Genomic DNA, 13,214 nt, shown 5'->3' with positions numbered 1-13,214 from the left:
ACTATATTTTTTTACACATCGTTTTTTGATGTTATTTTTCTACATGAGTATATAATTAACGAGGTTTTGTCGTAGAACACAAGAACCAATGGATTTGAATTCCTCTCCTTCCAATTCCATGAGCACCACAATTCCAGTTAATGGAACAATCCCTGTTTCTTCCACCTTCGCCACAGCCACAACCCCTTTCGAAAACTTCCTTCCATCCAACGGTTCCGCCGACCGGAAACCAATCGCTTTATGGCCGGGGATGTACCATTCACCGGTCACAACTGCTCTTTGGGAAGCAAGGAGCAAAATCTTCGAGAGGCTTCTTGATCCACCTAGAGATGCTCCTCCACAAAGTGAATTGCTCACTAAATCCCCTTCACAGAGTAGGACTAGTATTCTTTACAATTTTTCTTCTGATTTTGTTCTTAGAGAACAATATAGGGATCCTTGGAATGATGTCCGAATTGGAAAGTTGCTTGAAGATCTTGATGCTTTGGCTGGAACCATTTCTGTTAAGGTACCATCTCAAACTTTCCATTCTTAATCTCTTTTTTTTTCTTTCTGGAATTTATTATGTGTGTACTGTATATAATTTCATATCATTACATGGTGAAGTGGGAATGTAAAATGGGGTTGAAATTCAATTTTTTTTGTCTCAACCCTCTGATTTGAATCCCTAGTAATTTCGAGTTCGAAGTAAAATCTGAATAAGAATTGTTTCAATTAGGTTCGAAATCAGATACTTCTAATCGAAGTTCATTAATCTTTTAGCTCAACCACTTCGTTAAGTAGGTTGTGATTTGATGACAAACAGTTTTGGTTTCATTTAAAAAAAAAAAAAAATTTAGAAATATACATTTTCAGTTGTGTTATCTGATTTTTCAAGGTTTTTATGAGAATTGATATGTAGGTAGTGCTTGTAATATGATAACGTGCAGAAATGGAGATGTAAATTATGATGACATTGAACTTTTAACTAGGTTGTATGTAGAAGCCTAGTAGGTCAAATGTAGTTTGATTTGATACTTGTTTTCATGAAGTTTTGACATCAACTTTCATCTAAATTTGGAGACTGCATAAATTAGAGTAAGTAAAGTATATTTTTGTATTTTCTTCTATTAGGATGAGTAATGTATGGTACTTGTCAGAATGTGACCATTGTGAATTTTAATAAAGACTTCATATGTACCTATTTTTTGATTGGGTTATTTTGTATATGTTTGTGGAATAGCATTGTTCCGATGAAGATAGCACAACAAGGCCACTTATACTTGTCACTGCTTCTGTTGATAAGATTGTACTAAAGAAGCCAATTAGTGTCAACATTGATCTCACAATAGTTGGTTCTGTTATATGGGTTGGGCGCTCCTCAATTGAAATTCAACTCGAGGTTACTCAATCTAAACAAGGTACATTTCTTAGGGCTCATGCATAACTTCCGATGTTTTGCCATTTTCCAGAATTTTCAGAAATATTTGATCTACTTTTAAATTGCATTTTCAAAAACTTCTAAAATGTCTTTTTTAATGTTTATTTTATTTGTGAAAATGGAAACAGAAACACCTGAAGTAAACAAAACATTAGTTTCTCAATTTATCATTGCCTCATGACTGTGTTTGTTATGTTGCACAAACCTTCATAATGGAAGAATTCCATTTTCATGTTTTAATATCCTTAATTATTTCATTAGATCCTCATTATTTTATTATGTAAAATATTAAAACACACTTGGTCAAAAACTTATGTGTCATTGTAATTCATGTAGAGGACAGTGATTCAGACACAGTAGTACTTACAGCCAACTTCACATTTGTCGCCCGAGACTCAGAAACTGGGAAGGCTGCTCCAGTGAATCGACTTTCACCGGAAACTGCTCGCGAAAAACTTCTTTTCAAACAAGCTGAAGCAAGAAACAGTTTGAAAAAAAGGAAAAGAGGAGGGGAAAAGAAAGACCTTGAGAATGGGGAACAAAAAAGACTTCATGATCTATTGGCTGAGGGAAGAATTTTCTGCGACATGCCAGCTTTAGCTGACCGAGACAGCATTCTTCTTAGGGATACCAGCCTTGAGAATTCCTTATTATGCCAGCCGCAGCAAAGGAACATCCATGGTCGAATATTTGGAGGTTTCTTGATGAATCGTGCGTTTGAATTGGCTTTCTCAACTGCATATGCCTTTGCTGGATTAGTTCCTTACTTTCTAGAAGTTGATCATGTTGATTTCCTCAGACCTGTGAGTTTTTTCTTCATTCTTTTAAAAATATCAAAGTTTGACTGTTACATGATTGGGTATTATTTGCAGAACTAGCCCAATCTTTGAAATTTCTGTAACAAAATTGAATTCAAAAGGTAAAAAAAAAAGCATGAGATTCAAAGAATTGGCCTATCTATGTGTTAAATAAAATTAACCATTGAGCAGGTTGATGTGGGGGATTTCTTGCGCCTCAAATCTTGTGTTCTGTACACAGAACTTCACGATCCAGATCAACCACTTATCAATGTTGAAGTTGTTGCTCATGTTACAAGACCGGAGCTGCGATCTAGTGAGGTTAGTCAAACTGATTTACACTTTTATTAGTTGGTCGCTTTTTCATTCTCGCAACTTTGAAGTCATTGAAAACTGTTCTAAGCTTTGTGTATTATGTGAACACAGGTATCAAATACTTTCCATTTCAGTTTCACTGTACGTCCAGAAGCAAAGGCGATGAAAGATGGATTTAAACTTCGAAATGTAGTACCGGCGACAGAAGAAGAAGCACGCCGTATATTAGAGCGTATAGATGCTGACAACTTGAATGAGTTCTTCAGAACATAGAGAAGAGAAACAACACTTAGGTGGTAAATTTATTAAAATGTGTACCACTAGTTATATGAGCAGAAGCTAAGCAAATTTGCTCTTATATAATAATTATGCTGTCCAATTATTGGGGGCACAAGTTTGCGTTATATGTCTACTAGCAGCACTATAGGCCTTGATAGAAGCCAACTCGTGCTTAGGAAATACTATATATGAACCTGATTTTAGAGTTTTATTATATAATAGTAAACCTTGACCAAGCACCTTTGTGACCCTAAGATTATGTTTGTGTGCTAAGACAAAATATGATATAAAGTTATATTAGGATAAGATAAAATAGCCACGAGATAAATATTATCTTGTACTATGTTTTATAGGTATATGATGACCAACAAAATAACATTATTTTATGATGTAATATATATTATATTTAAATAATAAAATTATCATTGTAAAATAATTATATACTATTTTTTTTAAATTAACTTACAACATTTTTAAATATTATAAATTAATAAAAAATAAAACAAGTAATTAAATGATTTTATATTTAAAAAAATCTATTGACAATACTAATTATACAATTTCAAATTATTAAACAAATCATTGAGTAACCAAATTAGTGTATTTTATTTATTACATAAGCTAAATAAAGATATGTAGTACATTATATATGCATATGGAAAAACTACCTTTGTAACAAAATTATATTATCTTAAAAGTTTAAATTAATATTTGCATTTATATAGTTTTGAATAAAAATTTATTAGATTATATAATATGACAAAACCACCTTTACGATAAAACTAGACACATTTTTTAAACTTAATTACTAATATTTTATTTTTAAATTTAATATCAAATTTAATTACTTTTTAATTTATATTATATTTTATTATATTTTAATTTTGTATGTTTTAAATTATATTTTATAAAGTTAATTGTGTATATTATTGTTCTTTAACTAAAGAAATATGATAAAATATTATTTAAATTTAACCTATTATGTCTGTTGGTTCGTCTAAAATACAAGTAGAGGTAATAAGATAATTTATTTATTTTTCTAGTTTAAATGAGATGTTTAGATATCTTTTAGCACCCTATTCGAACTCAACTATAAAAATATTGTAGTTGAAAAAAAATTATGTCAAAAAATATAACATCAATGATGGATATAGTTGATGCCACATGTCTCAGGTGTATAACAACTAGGGGGACCTTGGGCCCGAGAAAGTGTTTTTCGGCTATTGTTGTTGAAGAGTCTTAATCAGATCGTAATTAACATGCAGTTTAATTCTCGAAAATTTTATCATATTATACTCTTATTTTTATAAATTCGAAAAATTGACATATTTGTGTTTATATAAATATTAAAAATTATTATTTTTATTTACAATATCATTTCAATTTTCTGATATATAAATGAGTATTAATTATTTCTATTTTATCAATTTTTTTTATAATTTATATTTTAACAAACTTTTTTTAAATTTTTTAAAACAATCGTCTTTACTTTAAAACTAATTTAAATTTTTCGAAATAGAATTTTTTTTTTCAAAATTTCTAGAAGATATAATTTAATCGAAAAACTTAAAACCACACATTTTTTATTTTCTATTTTCTATTTTCTATTTTCTGTACACACATTCTCAATTTTATATAATGAAATTTGTTTTTAAATGTTTTCGGTATATACTTTTTCAAGTTGTAGCAAAAACTTTTTTTAAAGGTTTCCAATTTCAACATTTTGTACTGAAAATTTTATAAAAGAATTTCTGATAGTTTCTGAAAATCTTTTATGTAAGGAATTTTTTTAATTAATTGGTCAACAAATCTTTGAATAATAAAAAAAACAAAAAATAAATTTAAATTTATAAAATAGTAAAAAATTCAAATCTAAAATTGATATTTTAAAAATATTGTGGAATATAGAAATATAGATGGAGGTAGATGGTAAAATTTCCTTGTTTTGTTTTTTTGTTCTATTTAGTCTGGTAGACTGACTACACTAGGCAATTATTGAACATGAAATTTATCTACAAATCAAGAAGTAAACAATCGATGACAGTGATACATATAAATCCCTTCCTTGAGTTTTGGAAGGGAATCTATCTTTATGTCAAATGTTAGAACATGTTACATATAAATCCCTGCTTCTTTTGTTTTTATTTTTGTTTACACGTGAGAACATGTTTCATCTATTTTTATTATAAAGGAGTGGAACTCACAATTTGAGAGGAGAGATATAATGGTTCTCCAAGCTCCTCCTTCCAATAACAACCTTGGTTAATTATTTCCCAATGGAAATAGCTATAAGTTTCACTTTTTTTTTTAAATACAGTTTTAGTTCTTTTATTTTAATTAATTTATAATTTTGATTATTTTATTTTTAATTTTATAATTTTAATTTTATATTTTAGTTGATTCGTAATTTTGGTCAATTTATTTTTAATTTTAGTCCCTCTGTTTTTTTTAAATTGAGATATTTTAGTTCCTCTATTTTTAATATCGCAATTTTAATCCCTTTATTTTTTAAAATTGAACTTTTTTTTAATGATTGCTTGGACTTATTTAAAAAGAATTAAAGTTCATGTTTTTAAAAAAAATAAAATTCTCTACTTATTTTTTGTAATAATTTTTAAAACAATTGCTAACACTGATTATTAATAAAATAAATACAAAATAAATTTAGATGGTTAAAAATATATTTTTACTTTTTAAGAAATTATTGTGATTCTATGTACATATTTTAGAAAATAAATAAAGGAATATAACTAATCACAATAATTTTTAAAAAGTAAAAATGTATTTTTGACCCCAAGTAATAATTAAAAAAAAAAGCAACGTCATCATTGACCGAATCAATATTATTAGTAAAATATAGTCAAAATGTCTCAATTTTGAAAAGTAGATGACCAAAATTGTGAAATTAAAAATAGAGGGGTCAAAACTAAGAATAAGTTAAAATAGAAAACTAAAATTGCAAAATTAGAAATAGAGGATCAAAATTACAAATCCGTTAAAATAAGGAGCTAAATTTGAGAAATTAAAAATAGAGAGACTAAAATTACGAATTAGTTAAAATAAGGGAATTAAAATTGCAAAATTAAAAATAGAATGACCAAAAGTATCAATTAGTTAAAATAGGAGAACTAAAACTACATTTAATTTTTTTTTACAAAGGCTATAAGTTCCACTTCTTATTAGACCATTGGACATGTTCTCTGCTAAAAAAAAAGTTATTATAAGTATGAAACTTGATTATTTTTCTAATTTTTAGTTAGGTTTATGGATACTTATTTTTTACAAAAGTTGTAAATGGACGAAATCATATAATAGTGTGATTTTGTTAAAGATTTAAAATGTAATTTTTATAAAATTACGGGGAGTTATAAACCGTAATATCTAATCACATATTTTTTTCGAGAATGCTCAAATTCTCTAACATTAATTCCTAATTAACATTAATTCCTAATTAACATTAATTCTTTAACGACTACTCTTATACACTTTTTGATAAAACTATTGATTCAAATCTTTACTTTTTTTTTCATGATTCCTCACTCAATCTTTCAAAAGCAAATGTGCTTTGTAATCCTTGTATTAATGTATTTTCATTGGTGTTTATTTCTCTCCATCTTTAACTATCACCATATATGATAATGTTTTAATTGATCAAATCTCAAATACATACAATTTCATGCAAAATATTTGCATACCTATTTACTCACATTTTCTTTTGAAAAATAAAAAAAAAATAGGGATATTTACATTGACCTCCTTGAAGCTTCACTAAACAACATAGATATCTTTTCTATTTATGAGAAAATACTCACATCTCCTCATATTAACACTATTAGCACCGTTAGAGAGAGAGAAAAAAAACACAACGCTACGCTTTACTTTTGAAGTTGTAAGATCTATGCCCGAGCTTTTTGCATTTTCTCCATAATTTCTTTGAACAAGATTTTATCATTTGTCTTTGAGTTGTTTTGTCTCTAAAAAGCACGAATGTAACCTTTCAATAGTCTCAATTTGTGTTTGAGATTTTATCATTTTATCGCTTTGTTGACAAAAAAATTTCTTTTTATTAATCGGTTTTTTCTACTTTTGTATCTTTACACTTTCTCTAACATTTTTATCAAGTTTATAATATTTACAAAAAACTATATTCAAGTTTGTGTAACTTAACGATAAGTTTAAAAAAGATGATTCTATTGCCTTTTAAGTAGGTGCCATTTTCAAATTTGTGTTTTTTTTAACACTACCAATAGCTTTGTCATCGTGTGTTTGTTATCATGACTGCAACTTGGTTTAAAATTCATTGCATTCTAATATTCATGCTGAAACCAATATTAGATTGAACATCTATTAATTTGAAATACTAAAAAAAAAAAAAGAGAAATAAAAGGGAAATGATAGGGAACCTAGTGGGTGAAAGAAAGGAATGGAAAGAATGAAAGTCAATCAATAGAAGTTGTTTATTGACAGTGGAGCAAAGCATTTGTATTAAATTTTCAACATAGGAATACGGTGTTAAATTAGAAGGGAGGTGTTTATCACGTTGAAAACTAAAGATGGTAGGTTTGTGTTCGAATAAAAAATAGAGTAGTGCAATTTCTCTTAAAAAAGAGTATTCTACTCTTCGTCTTCATCATAACTCTCACTCCTATTACAATTAAAAAAAAAAAAAAAAATTTATTTTACGCCTTTTAACTATAGATAAATTTTTCGAAGAACATGATACATTTGACATATAAATTTTAATTTTTAAAATTTTTTTTGAAAATTTCGGACAATATAAATTTTCTGAAATAGTAAATTCAATCATTTTCAAAAATTTCAAATAATTTTAAATTTTTTAAATATAAAATTCAACGGTTTTCGAAAACTTCAAACAACACAAATCTTAAAAATCACATTTTTTTAAACTTTCAACGATCTCCAAAGTTCCAAAATTACAATGTTTCTTAAGCTTCAAAATTATTTAACAAATACAATAAATTCTATTTTGAAACTTTCAAATGCTCCAAAAATCTGAACTCACTTTATATTTTAAAAAATTTATAATTAATTAAAATTTCGACATTTTAAAAATTATCTATAACTGATTTTTGTAAAGTTTTGAATATGAATAAAAAAGTGAGGAATTTTTTTAAAAAAAACTTTATATACAGTAGAAAAGAGTAAAAATGTCTTTTTCAATTTATTGAGGAGATGGGGAGCAGATTTCTTTAAAAAAAAATATTATTGAACTACTAACCAGCAGAGCACAAGTTGTGCAAACTGCAAAGTAATACTAGTACACACTCACCATCACACAAATAAAGTGGTCCATACTGTTGACCTTATTACATTACATTTACTGTAATAATTTTAATCTATATTGGACCAATCTCCTGCACAATCCCATCAACACCTTTGCACCACATAGACGTGGTCTACTCCTTCCTCAAATTAATCAGAGCACGGTTCATTTTAAAATTTCTTCATGTACCAACTTACTCATAACAATAATTAATCATGGAAATTATTTAAGTTGGATTGTCCCAATTCATACTTTTGATCTTATAGAGATAGATCATAGCTTTGCATTGCAGTCAGTATCAGGAACTAAAGCATCAGTGCTTCAATTTGTTTATAATTTACGTTTGAGAAAAAAAAATTAAAACAAAAGTTTAAAAGTATGATAACTTCATCTTAGCTCTATATTCATTTGATTACTCCACAAGGAATATAATCTAATGTGTGAGACTGGTCAAAAGTTTAATTCAGATTAAATTTTTATACAAAATCAGCATTGTAGCTGAAAAATACTTTTTGCAACACAACATTTTGATGTTTGATTGTTAGGTAATCCCAATTGAAAGCAAAGGTTCTCTACAAATGAAAAGCTCAATTTACAAGCTACTATAACAACCTTATAGTACATATCCTACTCATAGTATATATTTCTCCAAAGAAAATCTCCTACTCTCTCTTTTTCTCTATATAATCTACATAAACAGAAATCTTTTACATTCTGAAAAGAACAATTATGGCCAGACCATGTCAAAATCAACTGGTTCCAGGTTTTTTTTTTGGAAAGCCAATAAGTGACTTACATGGGTGATATAGCTAAGGTGATGGAGTGTCATCATCTGAAGAGCTCCTACAATGTTGTCTTCCATGTAATCCAGGAAGAGGTGGTGGATGCATTGGATTAACTGGAACAGGAAATCTATGACCTGAACTAACCGTAGTTCTCTCATTTATCGTACCAACTTCTTTGCAGACGCTGTCAAGAACTGTTAAAAAATCTCTTACAACCAAGAAGATTCTGAAGGGATGAGCTTCTTCCTTTGCCAAGTTTCCATGAAAATATTCTGTAATCTCCTTCACAAGTGTCCAAGCAACACTTTCATCGGCTTGGATTTTCAAAATTTCCTCCTGAGCGATTCTAATGAACTTGTTCATTGATTCTGTAAATTTCCGACTGGCTTCATTCGATCCCATCTTTATGTTTACTTGCACAATCTCTGCTATATTTGTAATTCCTTTGGAAAGTTTTAAGACATCGCTGCTGAGAACTTCGGAATCCATAGTAGAAGCTCTCTTTACATTTGATAGCTCTGAACTCAGATTAGACACAACTTGTAGGCCAAGCCTCCTACACTTGACATCTTCGGTCAAAGTAGAGCTTGTAGTTTGATTAGTACCAGAGAGACGTGCGCCTTCGGTTCTAATAATTTCCTGTACAACAAAATGCAGTAGTGTTGTTTTCCCATCCGCAGCTTTGACATCAGCCAACTTGAGAAGTGTATCGAGTTTGAAGGCCTCCGCATCACCGCGATTCGTTCCAACATTCATGCGGTTCCCAGTTTTAAGTACAGCTTCTAGAAGCTTCAAGAACATTCTACAATTTCGCAGCTCTTCACATGCAGCCTGCAAAAGCACCAATTTAATGCATGAGATAGGACAATATTGAATTCTGCATATCCTTAACAAATGAATAAACAATTGAAAGTTTGATTGACAACCTCTAGAGTTTGAAATGATTTTCTAAGATACTCTATTTCGGATTGAAAATTGACCATGTAAAGCATTGCTTCGACCCTTTTAAATGCGAAAGGTATATCAAGCACTGCCTTCAAAAATTTCTCAGCAAGATTGAGCTTGGTTGGTGAGTCATCTTTATGTTCTTTCAATTTACGTTCTTCTTCTTTGCTTGGTGCCATTTTTAACAAGCTTTCAAGTAGTTCTGCTCCAAGTGTATCACTACTACCTGGGGAAATGTAAATTTAGTTGCATTATCCGTATCCATGGTAAATATTTGAAGGTGGTTGCTAAAATTACAGTTAATCACCATACCTTTTGAACAAGGACTGTAATTTAACAACAGCATAAAAGATATCCTCCAACTAAATAATAGAATCACAAGAAATGAAAGCCATAACCTAATGAAGGAATGAGAAAATACCTTCTAAAAGTGCTTCACACACTTCTTCTACTGTAACATTAAGAGCCTTGAGCAAGATTGAAATATTTTGAGACTTTTTTGGATCAAGTACCCTGTCCTCCTGATTCGGAAAAGGAAGAACAGATCGCGGAGCAGCATCCATGGGTTTTTGGTTTGATGTGTTCACTACAAACAATGTCTCAATCCTTTCCTCATTCAACCTGCACCCAACCCAATTCAATTTACTTAGTTCAAGAACACCAATTGCAGCATATACACAAGAATTGTCAACTACAAAATCCCCCTCACAAGTCACAACATATAACCACAGCAATGAAGCATTCAATACAAAGATTTATATCAAAATTAGTATGAAAAACACCAACCAACATGAAATCTTATATCTAATTTCAAGAAAATACCAAACTATCTAAGATACACCTAAAAGGATAAAAAAGGAAAAGTAATTAACCTAAATATAGGCATAACTATTAACTAACAAGAATTTGGAATCTTACTTAAAGGAGCTTGAATTCATCTGATCCCACACCATTTGATGATCAGAGCTTGTTCTCACTTTGTCCCAATGAAGTGGCTTCAATTTTGGTTTCAAAGTCTCTTCAATTTCCCCCAAACACTCATTGGTTGTTTGGTTTTGCAACACAAAAGGCCTTGAAGGAGGTACTAACTCCGGCGGCCTCAAAATCGATGGAAGCTTATCAACAGCTGCTGATGCTGCTGGCATTTCCCAATATCTCCTCTGCCGCTGCTGCGGCAGAGGAGGTGGAGGCGGTGGAGGAACAACAGGCGGAATATCCCAATGTTTCCTGTGTGAAACAACTTGTGGAGGATTTGGAAATGCAGCAATTTCACCAAATGGTGTTGTTAGAGGAATGTCCCAGAGTTTCCTCTGTGGCGCAGGCACAGCATAAGAAAATGTTCCTGATTGGTGAGAATAGCAGTTAAACCCACCTCTTTCTGTTTCCGGTGATGAAAGTAGGGCGGGTGACAAAGGCAATGATGACAGACCCGGTAACTTTAACCCATCAGAAACACTTGACATTCTAGGAGATTGATCAAAACCTAGATGATTCATCATCGTCGTCGTTTTCTCAGGTGAAGAAGGAAGTGAAAAAGCTGAAGATGAAGATATTGAAGACTTAACGCTTTCATTACAAGCATTTTCATTTTTCTCCATTAGATTAAGAGACTGACTATCATCTTCTTTTTCTTTTCCTTCATCAAAAGCTCTATTTGGTGTTGAGCGTGATGAAGAAGAAGAATGATATTGCATGTCTTGGTTGTGAATTGGGGGTGAGATTATGTTATTATGTGATGCTGCGGTTTCTGGTGATTTTTGTTGTGTTCTCTGGGAGCTTGAGCTAGCCGGCGGTGATAGACTGATGGCATGAGATTGCTCCGGCGAACCGAAAGAAGAAGAAGAACATGAAATTGAGCTTGACTCGCCGCTTCTTCCGGCCGCAATGGCGGAGAATGCTCGCCGGGAACCTGATCCGGTTCCGCCGGAGCTTTCTCGGCCACCAAGAGATGAACCTCTCGGCGAGTAAAATTCTTCATCTTCCTCGTCTGAGTAAGTGCCGCCGGTTGACGGCAGTGGCGGTGCGTAGGGAAGTCGGACGAGAGGCGGTAGTGGTCGGAGCTCCGGAGATTCAAGTTTCCGAGACGTCAACCCGCCGCCGCGAGGAGCTTCGTCGATTCGGCGCGAGTTCACGACAGTTCCTAGGTAGAGAAACTCGGAAGCGTTTACTCCGACGTCGCCGGCGGGTTCAGCATTGCGCGGGAAAAGCTCGAGGCTGCTATCGGATCTTAGAGTCTTGTTATCGGCGGAAGTGCGACGATTATGGAGGCGTCGGCGGCAGTAAAAGAAAGTGACGATGATAACAGCGATGGCGGCTACAGCAGTGGCGGAGAGAGCAATGGGGAGGAGTTTGTTAGGAGAGGAAGTTGGTTGGGGGGTGTGAGGAAGAACTAGGGAGGAGATGTTGGCTGGGAATGAAGCAAATGTGAGTGGTGAAGGTGGGGGTGGTGATAGAGGGTAATTTGGGAAAAATGGTGATTGGTTTTGGTTTTGGTTTTGGTTTTGGTTTTGATTTTGGTTTTGGTTTTGGTTTTGATTTTGGTCCTCATTTGGGTTGTTGTTGGTGGGAATGGTAGTGGAAAATGGGTGTTTGGTTGAAGGAAGGTGTGGTGGTGGTTCTGATGGAGGGAGAGTGTTAAGTGGGAAAAAGGGTTCATGAAGAATTCTTCTATTGTTGTTTTTTAAGAGAAAAGGTTTGGAGTTTGTAGAAGCTAGTAGAAGAGGTGGTTGTAAGAAGAAGAGGATAAAAATAAAGGACAAGTAGAAGGTTTGCATTTTGTTGTTGTTGTTAGTATTGAGTGAAGTGAATGAATGAATGAGGTTTTAAGAGAGGTAGTAATGGAAGAACATTATTGGAGAGGCGTTTCTTTTGTTGGAAAAGAGAAGGAAAAGTGTGTGTGTGTGTTACTTTCAGTGTTATTAGTCTTGAAAATGTTTCTTTTTCTGAGCAAAGTGTTGAAAATGTTCAAAAGGTGCTTGTGTGGGCATGTGTGTTTTTTTATTTTCAACATGGATATGTGTGTAAGTAAAAAAGACATAGTGGTGTGTGAAAGGTTGAATTACTTACACAAATATTAACCAATTTTATTGAGAATGTAATAAAAGATATGTATTCAATTTTTAAAAGTCAAATTTTATTTTTATTAATACAAAGTTTCTACTTTTTCTATCTATCATATTTTATAAATATTATTTATCTATCATATTTTATAAATATTAACAAAAATAATCGTAATAATAGATTTAAAAAGTATATTACTTTTATATGTTTACTTCTATAATTTATTGATATAGTAAAAGAGAGAAAACATTATGTTTTTTAATGGTAAATTAGTTAATATCTTTGTAAATAAATTGTTACATCATATTAAATTTTGTGAAAGATTTGTG

General features: G+C 31.4%; 2 protein-coding genes across 3 annotated transcripts; one reads left to right on the top strand and one right to left on the bottom strand.

Annotated features, from left to right (window-relative positions):
- The first annotated feature begins 22 nt into the window (after window positions 1–22).
- LOC101497825 (acyl-coenzyme A thioesterase 2, chloroplastic) lies at window positions 23–3,050 on the top strand. Of its 2 annotated transcripts, none has more exons than XM_004492836.4 (5): window positions 23–508; window positions 1,223–1,400; window positions 1,757–2,223; window positions 2,459–2,538; window positions 2,644–3,050. In XM_004492836.4, exons 1-5 carry the CDS (start codon window positions 89–91, stop codon window positions 2,696–2,698), a joined length of 1,200 nt encoding a protein of 399 aa, XP_004492893.1. In that variant the 5' UTR covers window positions 23–88; the 3' UTR covers window positions 2,699–3,050. The 2 variants fall into 2 exon arrangements, with proteins under 2 accessions (XP_004492893.1, XP_004492892.1); XM_004492835.3 differs by having other exon boundaries at window positions 2,410–2,538.
- A 5,591-nt stretch (window positions 3,051–8,641) lies between these two features.
- On the bottom strand, window positions 8,642–12,780 carry LOC101497489 (formin-like protein 1). Its single transcript, XM_004492834.4, has 4 exons — window positions 10,744–12,780; window positions 10,247–10,446; window positions 9,807–10,051; window positions 8,642–9,711 (listed from the first exon to the last, which is right to left on the bottom strand). Exons 1-4 carry the CDS (start codon window positions 12,597–12,599, stop codon window positions 8,905–8,907), a joined length of 3,108 nt encoding a protein of 1,035 aa, XP_004492891.1. The 5' UTR covers window positions 12,600–12,780; the 3' UTR covers window positions 8,642–8,904.
- Window positions 12,781–13,214: the final 434 nt, after the last annotated feature.

This window comes from Cicer arietinum, chromosome 3 (assembly GCF_000331145.2).
Source record: "Cicer arietinum cultivar CDC Frontier isolate Library 1 chromosome 3, Cicar.CDCFrontier_v2.0, whole genome shotgun sequence".
Lineage (NCBI taxonomy): Eukaryota > Viridiplantae > Streptophyta > Magnoliopsida > Fabales > Fabaceae > Cicer > Cicer arietinum.
Note: the sequence above shows the minus strand (reverse complement) of the source record. Positions and strands in the feature narration are given on the sequence as shown.